The sequence below is a fragment of the Aulonocara sp. 'chitande type north' Nkhata Bay genome, linkage group LG14 (genome assembly GCF_057382095.1).
Source record: "Aulonocara sp. 'chitande type north' Nkhata Bay isolate Kocher_YH1m ecotype deep benthic linkage group LG14, A_spYH_male_GT1.1, whole genome shotgun sequence".
Taxonomy (NCBI): Eukaryota; Metazoa; Chordata; class Actinopteri; order Cichliformes; family Cichlidae; genus Aulonocara; species Aulonocara sp. 'chitande type north' Nkhata Bay.
The window spans coordinates 30,131,389-30,153,170 of NC_141357.1; the positions used below are offsets into that span (position 1 = coordinate 30,131,389).

The 21,782-nt window shown below is 40.8% G+C and overlaps 1 protein-coding gene across 7 annotated transcripts in view; it reads left to right on the forward strand.

Annotated features, from left to right (window-relative positions):
• robo1 (roundabout, axon guidance receptor, homolog 1 (Drosophila)) overlaps nucleotides 1-21,782 on the forward strand; it is a 226,514-nt gene that overhangs the window by 99,051 nt on the left and 105,681 nt on the right. For all 7 annotated transcript variants that reach the window (XM_086262022.1, XM_086262024.1, XM_086262019.1 and 4 more), the window contains one exon: nucleotides 11,607-11,933. In XM_086262022.1, the coding sequence (XP_086118148.1) occupies nucleotides 11,607-11,933 (327 nt within the window). The remainder of the gene's footprint in view (nucleotides 1-11,606; nucleotides 11,934-21,782) is intronic.

Genomic DNA, 21,782 nt, shown 5'->3' on the forward strand with positions numbered 1-21,782 from the left:
GCATTTTAAAAAGGTTCAGACCTCCCTCCCTTTCATTTTCTCCACTGGGGAGACTGAGAGATGGCATTGAGGACAGCCTTTCCCTGTATCCGTCTTTTCTTTCTCACTCCCAGAGCTCAGGCCTCCTCCCAGCCTCTGTGACCATTCTATTACCCTCTCATTTCAAGGCCTGGATACACTTTTGAAATGCTAAACCTCCCTTTGGTTATAACTGACAGGGGAAAATACCATTAAAGAGGCTGAGAGGAATAGATTAAATTAGCAGTTAAAAGAGAGACTGCTAATTAGTTGATTAATGTATTTGGTTCCTCCCCCTCTCAGCTATGCTGCCACTGTTAAGATTCAAGATTCCCTTTGGTGACAAGGTTGTCTTCCTATATCAAACATTTTTTTATTATTATTCTGTTTATTTTATGTTTTGAAACATTTGTTATCTATTTATGCAGTGCAGATTCATGATTAAAAGCCACTCTTATTGTGAGTTCTGTCAGCAGCTAAATCTACTGGTTCCTGGGGGCTAATTCTGTCACACAAAAGACAGTGATAGAAGTAGGAGGGGTGCACTTTATTTAAGGGGAAGCACTGAAAAACATAATTAATGGGAAGGTGACCTTGAAACTTACTATTACAGGACTGCTTTTGGAGCCTGTTCTACCATTCAGCAGTAACCATGGTGAGGAGGCTTCAAATAACTGGGTGATTTTTTTTTTTTCCCCATCATGTAAATACACTGTTGCTCTGAGTTAAGAGATTAACTTTAATCCCAGCCCATTATCAGCCTCACATATTTTCTGGGAATTGGTGACATTATTTTTTCTGAAACCTGATGTCACCATTGAATCTCACACAAAAACCCCAAACTGTTTTTTCCTCTTATTTTCTTGGTTGATAATGTGTGAAGTGCCACAGTCTCTAAAATGTCCAAATGCTATTGAACTCTTTGAACAAGAATAACGCCTTTTAATTATGTGTAAAGGCTCCGAATTTCCCCTCTTTCAGAAAGCTTTTACTTCTCAGTTTCGAGAGACTTGCAAATCTGCTTCAGTTCTTCTGTAAAGAGTTCAGAGTCCTTCAACTGTGTGATTGTTTTGCAGTCACCTCCCGTCTTTCCTTCTGATGTGCCGTCTTTTGCTTAAACCATGAAAGCTCTAATTGAATAACAATTGTAGGTACTCTGTGAAAGACAGCTTCCTCAGCGTTTAAACATAAGATTGCTTTGGTATTTGTCTGTATGTCAGTCAGCAACTCTCAATGGTGAGCTTCATACTTCTGACTTAAAACAGGTTCATTGTAGGTTTAGGGCCTCATCCCCATTTCCCTGTTTGCACTTTGCCTTGACAGATTCACCTTTCCTGCCTTAGAAGTCATTAATGTAGAAAGGCTTTACTTCCTGCTAAAATGTAGTCTTGACAGGTTGTCTAGCCAGAAAATACTACAGTTCTTTCTTCACCTCTACACAGCGTACAGTGACAATGATTGGAATACGTTGAGCATCTTAGACAAGACCAAAATAATTCAGAACTCTTCTTCCATTCGTAGCTTCTAAATCTAACTAATGTTCAATTTAGCTGCAGTACTGTGCAAAAGTCTTGAGCGACCCCTTATTTCTTTATTTTTTCTTTCAACGAGCCAGACTTATAATTCTCTGGTCTGGTCAGGCTTTCTGAAGATCTTTTAAAGTTTGGCCATTGGCTGCTTTTTCATTCATTTTAATTACAGTCCTTGAACCTGACCATTTTCCTTTCTTTCTTTTTTTGGTTTGTTGTTGTTCGTTAAATGACTTAACAGTGACCTGTGGAGCATTCAGCATAAAAAGGAATCTAACTAACGTTGAACCAGTGTGGCATCCTGATAGACGATGGCGCAAAAGGCAGCCAACATCCAAAGGAGAACTTTGAATGTCCTGAATAACTATTCCTGAAGACTTTTTAAAGAAATTACAAGAAAGTTTGCCTAAAAGACTTGGAGTGTATTGAAGAATACGTTGGCATTGGTCATACCAAATATTGACTTACAAGCTTGTTAAATTTTACAAACTCAGTTTTTGTTTTGTGTGCTGTATTTTCATGTATATTTCCACACGTTTCCACATATGGTCATATTTCCCGTTATCCTAACAAAGGACTTTCACACCATAATGTATTGCACTGCATATATGATGAAGTACTGTCTGAAAATCATTATTTTGGCAGTTCAACAGGTCACTTTTAAAAGAGGATGTTGAGTAGACCAGTGGCAGGGCATGATGTTAAGATATACTCAGATATACTTTCTCTTTTCTTTTTTTTTAAATCATCCTAAATCAATATTTCCAAACTAGCATTTCTCACAGCTTTAGTCTGAGCAGTGCTTCTGCTGTCAAATGTGGAACACTGACAGATGGGGAGTAACTAAATTTGCGATCAAGTTGTTTTCACTTTGAAGCATCAAAGGAAGCAGTATTTGGTTCATTACATTGTGTACCTGGACAGTTGGTGTGTATGTTTTGAGGAAGAGACGTGGTAAGTGGGTGCTGGAAAGCATTCAGGCCAGTGAGCAGTTGTCTGCAAAAGGAAATTTCTTTTTAATGCCAGACTGGGCACAGTCTCCCCTCTGTGGACGTCTAGAAAAAGGCTTCTTGGCAGACTTTGCCCCTTCATTAATTTTGACCAAATATTTACTGTGCATCACATGGCAAACCTTACATCCCACTTAAATTTTTTCCAGGCAAGGTTTTGAACAGTTTGGGGCAATTTGTGTTCCATTTGGCTGGACTTGGGCCATGTCCCACTCAGCAGGCCCATGCTGGTGTATCTGGGATTTTGCCACATGGCTCCACAGAGTCTTAACCTATGCTGTGGGAGCCACGTTTCACTTTAAGAATACCATCATAGCCAACCGTATGTGAACCGCTGTTGCATATGCCAATACCTAAGCTTGCACACATTGACACATCAATACTATGTGCTCTGTATTTGCCCTTTTAACCTAAAGGGCACCAGAAGGAAATGTGCCGGGTTTCTACATTCAGATGTTACCACTGTGCCCTCGACTGAATGCAATAAATGAAATTCCCTTTCTGCATGCAGCTGTCTGAGATTTACTACAGAATGTTTTTGGCTGAGTGTTTAGAATAGCCCACATAAGAAGTTAAGGTCCTCAGCTTTGCACTAAGCAACTGTAATGTAACGCTGGTCCAAAGTAGACTTGTATCACTGTTGCCATCAAATAAATAACATTTAAAAAAGCATTAGGTGCTTTTGGCCATGCCTGCCTCAATTCACATTGGCATCTCTTCAGAGCAGTTCTCTTTCTTGGCATTAAGCCCACATGCCCTACTCCCCACGACTGGGCTGTGCCAGCTGAGTGTGCTGGTCCCTCTTCCTCCTCACTGCTCTTTCAGCCCCTCCCCTGCCTTCAGTCCCCACATGTCTAGTGGCTGGACAGAAATACTGCAGTTAGCCCAGAGAGCGACCTTGGGAGGAGAGAATCACCTGATCATATTGTTACTGACACAAAACTAAGCAGGCAGCACTTTTCGAAATTAAATTAAGCAAACTGTTTTATTTACATTTACTCTACTGTGCCATTCCCATCGAAATATGCTCATAATTCTTGCTTGAATGCTTTTTTTTATTTTTTCAAAAACAGTAAACACTTAATTTTGCTGAAATACAGTTGTATTAATCACTTGAGGATTTCAAGTCTAGCAGCTTGCGTAAGTCAGCAGTGAGATACTCACTGTCCCCTGTTGGGAAATAAATGTACCAGTGTATTCAATTACCTCTGCTTCTCCTATCCTGCTGTTGTAGAAAGCTTTGATGTATCCCAGAGATCACACTGGTCAAACCTCATTAAAAACCGGCAATGCTGGAAAACAAAAACAAGAAGTAATTGCCCAGTCTTGCTCCCTTGTGCTTCTTTTCAGTAATCCCCCCCATCCCCTCCCGACTCTTACTTGAAGCCTTGACTGTGCTGCATGAAGCTCCTTAATAGAAGGTCCAAGCCTGTCATCTGCACTCCATATTAATTACAACTCTTTTCCTGGGGTATCTGCACTGCTGATGGAATGACATCTTTGACACCGGCATTCATGAGAAGTCTGAGCTAGGTTTTCTTCTCAGGTCATCACTGTGAATATACAGGGTCAACTTGAGGAGTCTGCAAGTCTGCTCAAAGACACACAAACACACACATTGTGAATAGATTGATAGATAGATACCAGACAGACTGACACACATGCATGCAGACAGACGGACTCTGTACTTGCATCCACGCTGCTCTGTTCATCCCATCTGCCTGCGGTCTCCAGAGCCAATTTGCTGCATCCTAACAAGCATTCCAGTCTTTTCCACTGCAGATTTCCTCCTCTTCCCAGTGAATTGATATAATAAAGAATAGCTATTATACTTATCCTGTAGGAATGAAATCTGCCCTGATGGCCTTCTGCAGAGTTTGACAGCTTTTGTTTGTGTCTAATGACACTGACTGTAGCAGATTGGTATCAGGAAGAACTGCAATTCATTCACAATTGTGTCCCATGGGTGCCTGTTGAAAATTCATTATTTTTAGTGTGTGTGTTTCTCTTGCCACATCTTTTCACATTTACTCCTGCTTGGTATGTTGCTGACAGTGTATGTGAAATTATGTTGGATTGTTTAAACTGTGGGGGTAAACCTCAGTGTGTAACATTATTTATAAATACGTTTGTGCTCACATTTTCTTTCAAAGACACACGAAACAAATATTTTTGCATTCATCATACTTGTTCCTGTGCCTTGTATCTACAGCCTGGTGCAGAAGTTAAAATCCTGCTACTATTGTCTTAGATTCAGATGGGGGCCCCAGAGCAGGATGAGCTCCAGCCTCCCAAAGGAGTACTTTGCTATGCTGTCTTACTCTCAACCTGGCTCGCATTGCAGAGGGATGCGCCAGGATGCGTTTCCCAGCTGACACAGCCAGGAACTCGGGCTGGTGCTTCAGGCCTTGAGACCTCTGCTGGCTCTTGTCCTGATGAGCGATAAGTGTGAATATCCTAGAGCGTTGGAAGTTATGCTAGTAACCCTTGGCCCCGAGTAAAGGAAGTAGAACGCCTTGTTTATGGTATCATCAGCTGATTTGTCACGATTTTATTGCAGGTGAGAACAAGCAACAGGATGATCAAAGGCAACAACAGTGATAAAGGGACTCTGACAGATCTTAATAGTTAGGTTGTGTTTGCACAAGTTGGAAATTGGAGCAAGTATGGTGGAAGATAACAAGTAATTGGGCTTACTTTTTCTTCTTCTATGTTTATCATATTGTGAAAATTATAAGAATTGATTGGATAAATTGTAGTGGGCTCTGCTGAAACGCACAATAGTAAGCAGGGTGGAGGGGGGTTGTTTTGTTTTTTATCAAGGGGTGTTGTGATGTGTATGCAAATTGCCAGTTTGCCACAGCCATATTTTGCTCAAATATCAATGGGAGCATTGTAATCTGTGAGTGTTCGTTTCTATAACAACAAATACAGCCAACCCAATAGTGTACTGTTGTGTATAAACTCATAGATAACAATCTTCTGGTTTGCTTGTGTTAAAAAAGCATTTGGACAGAGATACCATTTTTTGGAAATTGATAACTATTCTCAAGTGCTGATGTAGTATAAGCGAGGTAACCATACCCTGTTGTGTTTGGTAAATGGAGACAAAGAGATGAGGAGGAAAAGAGGCCATAAAGATATCCATCAACCCCCTCCATCACCCAACCTCTGGAGCTCCATACAGACTCACACACAGGGCTCTAATCCTGCCTCTTAGGAGTGTAAGCGATAGCCTTGTGTAACATTAAAAACAGGTCTGATCTGATGCAACTGGCAAAGTCATTCATGCAGCACATTCCAGGGTGGGATTCTGAGGCTGAAACGGTAAAAGATTCAGTTTCACTTTCCTGTTAATGTCATCTGATCAGCAGGAGTACAGTACCTCGTCTTTTCTCTCTGTGTCCGTCTCTCCCGCTTATCTCTGCCCCTCTCTCCCTTATCGTCTCTAATTCATCAGAAAAGGGTGCCTTTTCTTTTGTGTTAAGTCATTTATTGGCCAGCCCTGTCCCGAGCAGGCGTGGCTCCTGTGTACGCCTGGCTACCCCGAGGGACACACCCTTTGCTCTTATCTCTGCCATAAATCCCTCTTAAGTCCCCTAATCACAGATTAATGGGGCTGTAGATAAAAAGTGCCCTACTGTGCTTGGCCTTCCTTATCACAGATCCATATTCCATATCTCTTACCATTGCTCAGCTGGACATCTGATATGGCTTGTGATGATACGGCTAAGGCTCCTGCAATAGCTTTCAATTTTACTGCCTCTCTTTATGATATTCTGTGACCTTGCCCATTTTGATGGGGGAAATTAAACTTGCAGCAACTTCACTCATATAATCAAATGAAATTTGTCGCTGGGATCCTTTGTTCTGTGACAGTCAAATGACCCGGCATTGTGAAGTTGTTTTATCAGTCAAGGAAGTAGACACATTATCCTGTCTCCCTACCTCAGGGGACCAGACTGACAACGGATCTAAATTGCTTCACTGTCCTTCTCCCCCGTGAGTACTCTGGGGTAAAGGGCAGGTGCCTGGCTCCCTTCCTCTTCCTCACACTCTGTGAAGATAGTAGCCATGGAAAACAGCTGTGAGGGACAAAGGCACATTCATTTTTGAAGTTAGGGAAATCACTGGACCAGAACTGATTGCTGAAGCTAGGTAATTGTTTTACGTCTTTTTAGCTTGTCTTTCTTCTTTCCTTCAGTCCTTCATATAGGGATTTAGTCAGTGGTGCATGATTAGTTAAAAAAATTATATATATATATATATATATATATATATAAATAAATAAATGCAGTTGTCTTCCCCACTGATGGACTGGTGTCAATGGACAGAAAAAAATCATATTAACATTTTAATATCTTTGGTATTGAGTTGGTCTCACAAGGAACTGGATTCATGTTCCTCCTCTAGGTTCTGTTTTAGTCAATCATAGAGCTTTTCAGCGCAAAGAAGGTAACTACTATGAAGCAGAATAAAGAGCCAAAAAATTAATAAAATGACATGAAATTTAAAAAAAAAAAAACATTTAAAAAAGGCTTAAGGACATAACTAGCAAAGCAGAGGACTTTCATCTGGTCAGCAATGGTTTTAATCCAAAAATATACACTGAATTATTTCAAGTGCATTAGAAGTATATCCTTGAGGCTATGAAGTAAAGAGTATTTTTTAATTCTTTAATTCTGTCTCTTTTTCTTTGTTTATTTCTATTATTATTTCCTATTCATTTATTTTTCTCTTTTCTAGATTTCTTCCAACTGCATTTTAAATTCAAAGTGCAAAAGTGTTAACGAAATGGCCCGTGTCTCTACGAAAGCTAACCTTGTGTTTTTTGGGGGGGTTTCTTGTCCTCAGGCTGCTGAGAGTTAAGGTCGATGGAGGGCCTTCTTCTCTATTTTAAGTCAGAATAGTTAGCTCGATTGATTGCCACATCCCAGACTTAGGAATAGTTGTAACTTGTTACCGTACAGTTGCACTCTATTGCTTCTTCATGTTGATACCTGGGCGATTAACACTGGCAGTAAACATTAACAAATAAATTCTTACACTGCAAAGTTAAAGAGACTTTATTTGATTATATCATCTCTCATGATAGTTTTACAAGTCCAGTGCAAAAATAGTCCCCTCCTGAGGTTTCACTATGTTGTTTTCATTGGAAGTAGTCTGTCTCTTTTTAGCATATTTCTTTAATCCGATTGAGGAAGCATGATTATCTTTTGGAATATAAAGTCAGAGTATATCATCTCATGTTGCATGGTGAAAATGAAGTTTAGCCCCAAGACATATAGATGAATCCATGTGAAGCTAGTAGCCATAATCTCAATACACATAAATATTCCTAGTGATATAATGGCCATTTGCTTCATGAGAACCATCATAAATCTCATTCTTATGCCATGTCTATCCATGTTTAGAGTGGGGGGAAGAGTCTGGGTTTTAGAGTGAGCAAACGCCTGGAGGTCTTCATGAATCCTTGCATGCGTACAGTATATGGGTCAATGTCTAGGTCTGCACCCTTGTGGCAATGTGGTTTGGCATGAGCCTTTCCAATTCATTGTGTTCGCTTTTGCTATTGGGATTGTTGTTTGTTACTAAGATTACTTTCATGAGTGAGAAAACTCTGACTCCATTGTTGTTGTTTTTTAATTACCTCCAGTGAGCAAAGACTCCCTCAAGCATAGTTTAACACTGTGTAGTGTGAGTCTCCCTATGTGAGTAAATGAGAAGACGGATGCACAAAGCTCTCTAGCAAGTGAGACGGTTAAGGGAGAAGTAGAATTTTGCCTCAGGCACCAATCGATCAGATCCTTGCAGTAGAAGTCCCAGCTTCCCTTTGGTGAAGCTGTGTATTGCATTAGCTCATCTTGCATTCTCTGTCTGGAAGCAAAGAGGGGGGGTGGGGTGGGGGGGGGGGGGGGTGACGAGGGGGATAGAAAACAGGGGGGAGGATGGTTGAAAGCGGCAGTGGAGAAGGAAGGGCAGCGCTTTGAAATAAAGGGGAGTGCAACTTAAAGTAATGCGAGAAAGCAATGGTGAAAGTACGCACTCTGTTCATCTCTTATTTCGGTCTCAAATTTGGTCGTCTGTGTGTGCTGCATCGAAGGAGTGAAGTGAGCTTCCATTTCCTAAAAGCTTGCACCTGTAGAAGGGAGCACGGGAGTGTTTGTTCCTTGACAGGATAATTCTCTTTCCCCTGGTGAGGGGTAATGGAGCTGAAGTAACAGAGGTCACTCAAAGTGTCTGCGGGGATCAGCACGGCAAAGCCTACATACGCACACACAAGCAAAATATGCCTAGAAAGAATTCAGTCGTGACGAGGAAGGGATGATAGCATTGTGTAACTGATACATCCCGTGCACCCAGTCACGGCTCAAAACGCACACCCTCTCAGCAAACGCACACAAAACACTTATTAGTGTACTTCAGTATTTCAACTGCTGAATATTTATTAATACAATTATTCTCACCAGCTTCTCTGTTACAGGACACAGTGGCCCACTTCATATTGTATCATCAGTCTGCATGTTCATCATGCAGATCGGCCATAATCATCTACAGTAAACAGTCAATGATCAAACACAGTTCCGCCTGCTGCACAGCTCTCTTCACAGTGTGCTACATCTAAATAGTTAATGGTTCCCCCATAAGGCCCCAAACTTCAGACCATTTCAAATTAGAGAGAAGCTATCTAAATCAGGAAGGGAACGGGCAGAGCAGATAGCGGCTGAGCTCTTCAAAGTCCTCTTTAATAAAACATATTAGCCTGCCTTGTCTGCTGAGGGGTGGTAGTGGTACAGTTGCTACAGTAGTAATCAGCCTGTGTATGCTAGCAAAGTTAGTGCAGCTCCATGCTGTCTGACCAAAGGGCTGGGTCTTTATTAGCATATGGACTTTAAGTTAAAAGGTCTGTTTTGAGAGCAGGTTACAAATGGGGGTTAATTAGCCTAGTACTGGTTGAGACGGTTTCAATAGCCAGAAAGCAGAGATATGTATTTTTTATAAACTTTATTCAGTGCCAGATAGAGGACTAATTCATTCTTGCTAAAGGCTTGATATATCGCTCTCTAATTCTCCATCTGTTTCTGTTCGACTCTCAGAAATGCTTTAATCTACAAATGTGTTTTTTATACCCACGGAGCGTCTGACGTGCAGGACCAAAACAGTTTCAGAATTGTGGGGATTTCTGTGTGTGACTTTATCTTATGTGTCATGTGGCCACAAAATAATAAAACTTCAGCTTTGCTGGCGTTAGTGTAATAATTTCAGATACAGTACTGATTACGGGTACATTTTGACTGCAGTTCTCTGTGGTGTACAATTATTGCACTGCACCATTAATATGCTACCATCTTAATCGCAGAATTTCATTTAATTATCATTATTTTAATTCCAGTTTTTAAACAAATGCTCACGTTAAGTGTCACCAAGTGTTTCATTTTTGGAAAAGTTATTGGAGGATTTTCTTTTTGTCCTCCACCAGATTAAGCGCTTTAAATAAAATAATAACATTGAATTTAAATTACCTGAGAAGAAAATAATCAGCAACCTTGCAATCTGCAAACAGTCAACTCGTTTGCTTTTGTGATATTTTTCCCCACAAGCACCGCAATCAAGCACTGCAGTTTGTGACCAATAATTTAAAAAAAAAGTGTGCAGAATCATATGAACATCAAACAGGGTCCCAATGGAGGAGCTGACGCCACATTTCAGTGTTTGTGTAGGGTTCATGTAAGAATGATGAGGTGCAGAAGAAGCCTCAACCCTCTGAGATAAAAACTCCATTTCTTTAACAGTGTCTCTTTCATCAATCAAGCAATTTTCAAAAAGTCCGCACAGCCCTTACCTGTCAAAATCATTACTATTGGGATATTTCAAAAGACTTGGGATCGTGATGTCCTTCACTGGGATACTGGATTAATTATATCTCATTGACCAAAGTACACATTTGCCTTGAAGTGATTTATCTTTCCACAAAGCTGTCACTAATTATGCTGACTTTACCAAAAATATGTGGCGACCACAAGAAGATGCCTTCTCAGCACCAGTTCTCTTGGGTAACATGGGTGGGTGTATGGCACATAAATGAGGTAGTGTGGCAAGTTCACGGGATGCTGGGTAAATTAATTGCAGGCCTGCGCCTCCAATTATACCCGACTCTCTTTAATTGGTGCTGAATGGGCTCCAAAGGCCTATGCTGGGAGATATGGTGAGAGGGGAAGAGCTCTTTCTCTTGGTAACACAGACACACACACAACACACTTTTGTGTGTAGCCACACAATGCATTCACAGCCATCCAGTCCCGCCCTTCAGGAATTAACAACAGGAAGCTAATTTGCATGTAAAGCAGGTTTGATAGCTACAGCTGACTGGTCAGAGAGCAATATTAATGACCAGAGATAGCACTGGGGTGTTAACCCCCTGGCACTGCTGTTGGCTCTGCTGTGGCTCATCTGTCTTTCTTCAAAAGTGCAATTTCTGCTGTTGCTCCTTTTCTGTCATGAAGCTACACATGGCACCTTTATCTTATCTTTTATCTCTTAATTTCCTTTTTAACCTTCAAGGTGTGTCATATTTTTGTTTACCTTTCCCTTCGTTGCCTTTTCTGCTCTTCAATCTGTGAAATGACACTCACAAAGGTGCAGCAATGTTAACCTTTACCACAGGAGCTGCTATTGGGGGGGGGGGAAGACGTGTTCTTTACTTCTTTCATCACCACAACCTCAAATAGTACCTTAAATACATCTATTACTATCAAATTTTGTCTGTATTTAAAAATAATCAGCATGTTTAATACTTAAGAACTGATTATTGCTATATATGTAAAGTAGAATTAATTTAGCTGTTTAAAATTTATACTGAAAAAAGTATTTTAAAGTGGCCTACCATCAGCTGCTAAAATTTACATGCATCTACTGTAGCCACATTGCACTAACCCTTTAAAACTTTTCAATCAAATAAGACAAAGTCCACAACAAGCCTATCATTCCTTTAAATAGCTTAAATAAGGACTCGCAGATGTAAATCGTCACTTTTGTAATTTCTTCTCAGGATCCCGTCTGCGCCAAGAGGACACCCCACCCCGGATTGTGGAGCACCCCTCTGACCTGATTGTTTCCAAAGGGGAGCCCGCAACTCTCAACTGTAAAGCAGAGGGCCGTCCAACCCCAACAGTGGAGTGGTACAAGGATGGAGAGCGGGTGGAAACGGACAGGGACAATCCCCGTTCTCAGCGCATGCTTCTTCCCAGTGGCTCTCTCTTCTTCCTGCGCATCGTCCACGGACGGCGGAGTAAACCGGATGAAGGTTCTTACGTCTGTGTTGCTCGCAACTACCTGGGAGAGGCAGTGAGCCACAACGCCTCGCTGGAAGTAGCCAGTAAGTGCAGCATGTCTTCCCACTTTCACACCCACGCCACTTTCTGGTGTGGGGTGTGAATAGAGTAGTTTGGGTTCAGATGTTGCTGAATAGCAGGCTCCAGTTTCTTCCTGTGTTTCTGCGCTCAATGTGTTCATTGAGTTGAATAATCTCTCGGGCGATGGGCAGGATGTGTTTGGCCCAGCCGTCTCTGTAGGCCTGCAGAGCCTTGGGGGGGGAGAGTGGCCTGATCATTCCAGGGTGAATGCTTCTCTAAAGGGCCCTTGGTAGGTGGTCATGAGCTACAATAGGAACAATGTCCTTTCTGTTTTCATCCTACCTCTGCTTTTTGTCAAAGAGATAGATATGAGGTTTTATAGCAAAAGGAATGCAATTGCTGCATCTGTGTTTAGTCATCTTTTAATAAAGAGCCTTCCTACTCATTTCATTGAAGAATCGGCGATGTCTTTTTATTGTCTGCTTTGCTTGTGCTATGACAGTTGAGCTTTGATGTAGAGTGGATTAAGCATCTGTAGGGTCAACAAGAGGCCTTTGTGACACATTAACAAGGCTAATATTTGGCTGTCAGTGTGCTTGCAATGCAGGACAAATAATAAAAAAGTCTTTCTAAAACCTTAAGTGTTTTCTAAGAGTTGTGACTGGTGTTGACAAAATTGTTCCCATGATTCTTTAAAAGACTGATTTTGTTGGTGAGGTCAGCTCTTCAGATATATTATCTCGTTGCGCTCTTGACTGGCTGAGAGTGAAGGCTGAGGAGCTCAGATATCAACCGCTCCTCCAGCGTGCCCAGAGGCTGTCACCAACCTCACTCACTGTAATCTAATCAAGATGGGGAAAGAAAGAATGGTGTGTGCGCTTGAATGTGAGCATGTGTGAATGAATGTGAGCCATTGCTGCATTGGGCATGGGCTGCTGTTGTGGTACTGGGTATGAGGTGTCAGTCAAGGGATTGCTGTGTAGTTTAAGCTGAATTAGTGGAATATCTGGAATATACAAATGTAACAAAACTTCCCCACTCTGATTGCTTTTTTAATATTTTCTATCCCAACTGTCAGCTGAAATGTAAAGCAGACGCAATAGATCCAAGACATTTCGAGGCCTGCTGATCAGACTATAAGTTTTTATAGTGTATTGTCTATGCTCTGATTTAGAGCTGAGAGTCAAGGTCTTCCTTTAGAAGTAAGGATAATGACAAAGAGCTGCAGAGAATCAGTATCATATATATATTCCCAACTAACTTCTAACATAAAAATTACAATTCTGCACAATTTAATAAAAGTGGAAGACCATTTAAGTTTGGTATACTTACAAGTTTCCATAGGCCAGAGTGCTAAAAATAACTTTCCCTTGTAGTAGGCAATATGCTGTGTTTGTTTCAGAGGTGGATTCTTCAAGTAGAAAAACAAGATACTTGGCGGGAAACACGAGGACCAGAGCACCACTGGCTCAGTCTCAAGTTTAGGTCTATGCTGTATAAGGTTCAAACAGATGCATAATGACAAGCCACTGTGCTCCAGCACTCTCTCTCCTTCTCGCTTAGCTGGTGTCTCTCGCTCACCCCTCTCCACAGTTCATGCTTAACTACATGTAATTATGTTGTTGGAGCAACCAGGATGGAACCCTGGAGATTAAAAAGAAAAGCAAAAGAAAAAGTTCAGAAACTCTGAGATTTCTTTTCGAGGCTACATTTAAACTTCCGAGTAAATAAACTTTGAGACGTATATCTGACTTATGAGGGTTTAGGAAAGTTTTAAACCCTTTTTTACCCCTTGTTGTCATTACAGATGCTTGTCATAATGATACTGTTATGAGTTCAATATAGTAGATAGAATTTTTCACTCAGGTTAAGTTGAGGGATTAGCCAGACTTTTAATTTCCAATGAAACTCCAAAGAAGGAAGTCATGGGTTTAATTGTGTTTACTTTGCCTCGTTCTCCCTCTCTAACATTTTTGCTTTAAAAGCACTTTAAAAGCTGAAAACATGAATTTTTTTGTGATGTTATTCTAAGACCCTGGCTTTGACAGTTTCCTGTGCTCACCAGTGATTGTCAACGTAATCCACATTTCAACAAGTCCTGTTTTGCCAGCTAGGAGAGCTAGCCCAGTTTGTTTGGTTTATCATTAACCACATGTACAGTACAGCCCACAATCTCTCTATCTCAGCCTCTTAACCCAAAGCCATTTACCATGAATCATGTTTGCTTGGTGCATTGAGACAAGCTTAAGATAGAATTCTTTGCCTATTGTGTTATTGTTTTCTTTGCTTTAGAGATGTCAGCGACAAATAATGAAATGCCTTTGTGCTTGAGAACAGCCAGGTGATAAAGACCATTTGTTCAAGATTGTAACTAAAAGTATTTCAAACATTATGATTATTTTTCCATGATATAAATCTTCAAATGCCATTCTTCTTTTTTTTTCTTTGCAAAACACTGAGCAAACAAGACTCTGAACTCAGCAGTGGAAAGTAAAAGTAAAAAGTGTTTCTGAGATTACTTTAATGTGAGTGAACAGAAGAAGCAGAACTGATTTTTTTTTCTTAACCCTTTAAGACCTACCATAGAACCAAGTCTGCCAGAGCTTATATTATATTTTTACATGCTGTAGAGCCATTTTTGGGAGCATTTTAAGTTGATATACATCAATACAACCATTATAGCCCAAATTTTAATAATATGTATGCATTAAGTGCATAGTAATTACATAAATTGCAAAAAAGTGCAATAAACCATAAAAAAATTGAAAATCGTTTTAGTTTTTTTAATATATATTTCTAGTTAGAGAAATTTAAGATGCCTGTCCCTCAAAACTGTAAATACAAAAAAGTTGCACAAAATAGTTTCCCACCACAGGAAATTTAAGTGTCTTCATAGTTTTATTTTTGAAATACACCAATTTTTATATAGTGCAGGAAAAACGAAAAATAAATATTATAATGTAAATTTGCAAAAAAACCAGCATATGCATCAAAATAAACCATTTCCAGCAGTGCAATTTTAGTTCCAAGCATCCCAGAAACGACACAGAAAGTCATAAAGTCAAACATAACTTTTAAAAACACCAGTATAGGCTCATAAGGCCCTGATGGTAAAAAAACAAACAAAAAAAACTACATTTCCTCAACATTATGTCACTTCCGGTTTCGGGCAGGTCATGGCAGACACGGGATAGTTCGAGCTGAAGTGTTACAAACAGCTGATCAGATCGGCAAAGCGTGTTTCTGGAATATTATGTTTTTGTTGCTGCAAGTGCTTTTTATGCAGTTTTTGCAAAGCTATATGTGGAAGGAAATTGACCTAGGACAGGCTGATGGCATAAGATGTAAGTACAACTCCTCCGGTTTCATATGCAAAAAAAACTTATTACCCTGGCTTACGTGGTTGCAGAGCTACCGGGATTTAAAAATAGTTATGCAGAACGGAGCGTGCTTTAAAGGGTTAAGTTAATTATTTGAATCTTCTTACCACTGTTCCACTAAAATGGAAATGAATACCTTTATTAATTTTTATATATTAAGTAAGAGAATCATTTATAATGGTTATAATTTTTTAAGTAATCACTTCCAGACAGGCACAAAATGATAATCGTCGATATACCCTGTGATCTGTCAGAGTAGATTGTTTTACCCATGCTGTGTACGAGTCCCTGAGAGGCTCTATGAATAGCTATTTCCCTTTTCCTGGTTGTGCAGATAGTACAGTGAGGTAATGGACGGCACACTGCTCCACTTGAGTAGGCGATAACCTCAGGGCCTGCTGTGTAGTGGCCTGGCTGACTGCACAGTGCTGACCGCACAGGGTTGGCTGCAGGCTTCATATCCACACACAGATTCCTTTCTCCAGAGGCAGGGTTTACTTTTTACAGCCACTAACAACAGAAGCAAAGGGATGTTTACTTGAATTCGGTCCACAGCATATAACTCTTTTCAGCCAAGTTTACCCCAGAATCGCATTGATCTCAATGCTGCTGTGAAATCTCTGTCACCATGTGCAGCCAGCTGGCTTCACCGACTCTCTGATTAGTAGGGGTAGGTCAGGGCGTCAGATGTGTTGAAGGCGGCTCAGTTGATCCTGACAGATTCTGGGCCATGCCTGAGGGTCATCTGCAGAGTGGAGGACAGTTGGCTGGCATGCAGCAGTCCAAAGGCAAAGAAGCCACCTCCCACTGATCTTAAGACCCTCCTGTCTCTTTTGCAGGACATCTCTTGTACTACATCTGTTGAATATCGAAAAGTTGGGGTCTTTGTATTGTAAACGTTTCAGACTAATCCTCTCCACCTGACACACAACATAAACATTCCAGTTGACTTTGTCAAACATTTCTTTCTCCGCTGCCCTTACCCATCTCCTCATCTCTTCTCTTGTGATTATTTTTCCACTGCTGCCCACTGAAATGGAACATGCTCTGTGACTGAAACAGCTTCTTTCACTGCCTGATGGCAGAGTAATTATTTATTTGTCATGGTCTTTGCCTTTCATTAACTTATTACGAGAGGAGCAATATAGTGCAGAAGGTCTGGGTTTATAAATTTCATCAACTTCTTGTTCACATCCATCTTTTTTTATTATCATTTTCGGGGTATCGCGCTTCTTTTAATCCCCTTTTTCAGCTCAGCAAATATTAAGAACTTTGAGAAGCAAAATGAGACTGTGAGGTGAAGAAAGAAAGGAATAAGGGTGAAAGAGCTGACTGATTTTGAAAAAGAAAAAAAAAAACAGGATAGCTTACTCCACCAGTAGCACCAGTGAGTGTGCTGGCAAGCTGCCAGTGGACTGGAGGCAGTGCGTTACAGCTCTGTGGCAGTTATTTGTCTCAGGGAGGTTCAGAGCAAATTGGTGCAAACGGCACAGCCAGGGTCTGCTTCGTGAGTCAACATGCAGCTGAGGCGTGGGCTCCACACCACAGACGCTCCTTGGCCTTCACTCCAATCTGTTTCATGTTGGAATGCAGACCCGGTCCACAATCTCTGAGCCCGATGGCGTGTGCATGTGTAGCTGTCAAAGCTGCCTCAAAAAAAGAAAGTCTCTATTTCCTATTAGAGTAAAATATTCATGTTGCCTATGAAATGTTGGATTCATTATTCATGTTTATTTTTTTTTGTTCTAAATAGTTCCAGGGTGTGTACTGCTGTTCAAACCTATTTCAGTCCGCTGTTGTTAATTTTGAAATTGCAGTACATGGGTAGCAACTGGTTACTGTCTAATTACACTCCCCACAGCACATAACTGTCAGCTTAGTCTTTGTGAAACCTCTGCAGGGGAGATATGCTCAACACATGCATTTCAATTAGTCGTCTGTATAGCCATATATGCATAGAGCAATTTTTATCATGCATGTTACGTGTGGTCTGTTGAACTTAGCGTCTTTGCCGCTTCAGGCTGTTTGCATAAATCAATGCATTCCATTTAATTAAACCTGGAGTATCCATTTGCTATGCTTGGTCGATACCCAAGTCCCCTTTTGAGATGAAAATTTCCGTGATACACAACCAAGCCCGGAACTAGCATGCAGTTCTTGTTAGTGACTTGGATATGTACCTTAAAACTTTGACCATGTTCACTAAATATTCATAAGAAGCATCCTGGCAGATATTGGCTGACATAACTGCCCTAAAATGGAGTTGTCACTCTGAGCAGTGATGGCAACCTGGGGTGAAGGAGAGAAGATGCTAGTGTCTCTTTCAGTCATGTGAAAATGTGTCAAATGCCACAGTGATTTGGGGATTTTTGGAACATGGTTTTCGCAACCATGCAAGCGTAACCTCGCCCACACAGCCCTCCCCCACCAAAACTAATACTGCTGGCACGATCGGAGGCCAAGCGCTGAAATTGCTCACCATGGGAAACAGTAGAGTAGCAGCAGATAAGAGCCAGAGCAGCTTTTTGACAGAGTTTTAGGCGCTTTGTGGTGTTTTACAGTGAACACGGGCACAGAGCCTAAAGAGAAACACACATCCTGCAGAGTGAGAGAAACTCGAATGAATGGATTGGTTTACACAAGAATGATGCTTTCGACAGAGCGAGATTTCCTGTGTGTGTGTATGCGTGTGTGTTCATGTTTAATTCCATCAGTCTGTGTACACTGCTCTACTGAACAATGTCTAGTGATGTATTCTGTGAAAGAGACTAGAGGTGCAGGTGTATAGGGATGGGTAAAGCTCAATGTGCCATCAATCCCTTTATGCTCCACCCATCTCTGACAGCATAGTGGGACAGGTGAGACAAGCAGGACGTGTCCTCCAAAAGTACCTGAGAACCCAGAGTCCATTTGATTCCCACTCTGTATCTATCACCTATATTATCTGATTGTCACAAGTAGAATTTCGCCATTAAACGATAGACACAGAGCCTGGGTGAGTAAGGCACTTTGTAATGGTGACAATATACTCCTTTATATTAGGTTAGTCTTTTTAGTGTGATAGATATTGGCCTCTTTGATCTCCCTATATACAAAGACAGAATGAGTGTAGCGCATTAGATGTGCTAAACACAGCTGTTACACACTGACACGAGGCGCTTTCTGCCTTACAGATCTCTCAGTGTGCATTCATGCAGTAAATAACTTGTCTCTGTTAACGAGGTAGCTAGCCCAGACTTACCGAGTCCACGTCAAGCACTTTTCTCTGTTTCTGTGATGGCTTTTGCAATCCGTCCATTTACATATGATGACATTGCCCAGATATCTCTGGATTTCTTTGGAAAAGGCGAAACTACCTCACAGCTATGTCTGTCTGAGTGTTTGGACACTTCCCCAAACTCTTGTGCGTCAGATCTTTTTTTTTTTCACCCCCCGGTCGCCACAGTGACTGCTTATTCATCTTGATGTAATCCTCGCCTTTGGCTGTAGTGCAGAACAGGAGGTTTTGTAGGACAGCTGCTGGATCCCAGGATAGTGAAGTATGATATTAACATTATGAAGTGCTAGTCTAGGACAGATAAGATAAAGTGTGTGAGCTCTTGAGACCAGTGGTCCTGTACTACCACTTAGGAGCAGCACTGATAACAGAGTAGTTTCCCTTCCTCTACTCTTAAAAACTGAGTTGTGTCCAGCAAGTGTATTTTACTGTGCTCTTTTTTTTTTTTTTTTAATGAAAATGTGTCCATATTTTTTGAGTTATATTCCATATGGTGGTAAAGCTTGCGTCAGTGCTGGTGAGAACTAGATGAATGCATGCTGCTAGATCTAATCTCCCCTTCTTCTGCTGTGAGTCGGGTATTACTCTTGTTGGTAGGTGTAATCTCTTGTTGGTCTGAGCCCCTCCTTTGGCCAGAGAGTCTCTGCGTATGAGTGTTCATATGTCTTTGAGGCTTGCGCATTCATACGTGCCTGCATTCTGGTGTCTGGTCATATGATGAGGTGTTCTGCTCTGCAGACACACTCTGGTTATTAAACCTGGGTTAAGCCCTCACTTGAAACCTTCTATCATGCTTCTCGATCCGAGACGATGGCGTTGGGGAGGATTAAGGGGTTTGGAGACCAGAACTTTAGGGGTTTTTGCCAAAGTTTTGAAAGTGTGCTCAAGAGGCACATTCTGCCCCAGTGTACACGAATATTTTTATTCTAAAATGTAATCTTGCCCACACAAGTGCTCTCTGTCTATACGATAACTCAAAACTTAAGCTGTGTCAAGAGCATGCTGTTAAGAGATTTGGGAACCAATCACTGGCAATATAAACCTAACATCAAAGCTATGTTGACCAGTCAGAAGCACTGATAGTTCAGATTTCCCTGTCTGCATTGCAAACAGTTTCTGAATCTCTTCAGCCTTAAACAAGTTTTGCAAAGGGTCAGTTTTTACTGACCCAAAACTGTGTTCGCATTTAGTTGAAAGGCTAGCGTGCATGGAGAAAAATGTTTTTAAAATTGCACAGGCATTAGTCTATAAGGTCAGGATCCAGGGATTTTCGCTGTGTAACATACCATCTATTGATAGCCTCAGCTCTACTCTCACTCTCTCATGAATGGGAGAATGAAACTTATTGCTTGTTTTACAATTAGGGTAAAAAACACAACCAGTAAAATTTCACCAAAAATCAAAAAGTATAGTAAATATTTTTTGTGTTTATCTTAAAAGACTAATGTCTCATACTGTGATTTACTCATGAAGACAGACACCAATTTTGCACATGTGACAGACTGTTCAGACTTTTTCTAGCATTTATTTATATCATGTAAACAATACACAGAAGGTCATTTAGGAAAAGAAAAGATATATATAAACCTCAATAACAACAATAAGCATATTTCTAATATAATATATACACTGTTAAATACAAATGAATCATGTATCAAGCAAATAACATGAGACTGATAAGTCTTTAAGAACTTTTAGTTGTAAGTTTTGGGTTAGGGTTTTTTTTTTTGCTAGTTCTTTTCCTTTATATTGAACTGTAATGTTCACAAACTTTAGAAATGGTTAAAAAAAATATTAAATATAAATTATAGTGACAGGAAACTGTGGCAAGTGGACAGCACACAAATATGTGAACTGGTTGTGTAATTTGTGGATTTCTAGCTTCTGTTGGGCTGTTGAGAGGCAGTTAGGTGGTTGTCTGGCAGTATAAGCACAGATGGGCTGATTCTGCTCAGCTTCAGTGGACTGATAGCACAGAAAACAGTGTTTATGCCACACTCGTGTGATACGAGCCTTTATGTGATATGTATTCCCTCTTAAACTGCTATCTCCTCTTTTCCTGCCCACTGTGTTTCTCGCCTTCCCCTTTTTCCTCACTGTTTTGCTTTCTCTCGCTCTGTCTCCTGTGACTTGATAAGAAGAGAAAGATTGAAGTACCGATGTGTATTTCCACAACCTCTGTGAAGGAGAAGGGAGGGGAAAGTGGGGGGAAAAAAGACATCTGAAATTTTATCAAAAATGTAGCATGTTGCTGAGCCTGGAGCGTGACAGGCAGGAAAAGCTGGAGAACTAAGCAGTCGACCCAAACAGTGATAATAATCTGCCTTGTGCTATCTGACTGCCAATGAAATGCAGTCTTCTTGCTACTGATTATGGAAAGCCAGAGCCCTGCAATCACTCAGTGACAAACAAACAGGAGATATATGATGGCATTCATTTGTCATTTAATCGCCCTTGGTCGCTGTGGTAGCTACTCTGATCATTAAGGCACAAATTGGGAGAAAATTAGTTTCTCCTTGTCATGTTACATAGACAAGAGCGTGTCCAAGAATAGGACCAGTATGAATGAAAGTTGATGCTCATTATCACAATGTAGTTCTTCCACAAGCTTTCTTTTCTTCTGACCTTTCTGTAATTCTAACAGTTCATTTCTAAGCCCCAGATATTCAACATGCTAGGTCATGTTACAAATGAAGGGATTGGCTCCATTACCACAGTGATTGTGTACTAATGATGAAGCAAATGAAAAGAAATGGATGAACTGGAACAGTAACAAACTAATGCTATGCAGGTTGTATCTGAAAGCTTTTATTTGACATGTTTAAGCATCTGGCTCACTAGCTTCACAGCGAATGTTGTTTGTGCAGCTTGGGGTTAATTACATGTGCAGTGATCATAATAATCCTCGATGGAGGGTATGTAAACATATACATCTAACAGTCTAATTTGGACAGTGAAGAAGAGGGTGGCTTGCTTGAGCAGTGAACAGAACAGAAACACCCTCACCTCTTCTTTGTGCCCCTTTGACCTTTCTAAACAGGGTGTGGCAGCAACACAAAGGGAGCTCCGTGTAACCATATACAGGCAAAGAGTTGGATAAAAGACAGACGGGAGACGTCATGTGTAAAAGGAGAAAAGTAGAGAGGATCCATTCAAAATTCAAACAGTAGTCAGTGTTGCTGTGGGTAAGTTTGAAATAGCTGACATGTGACTCA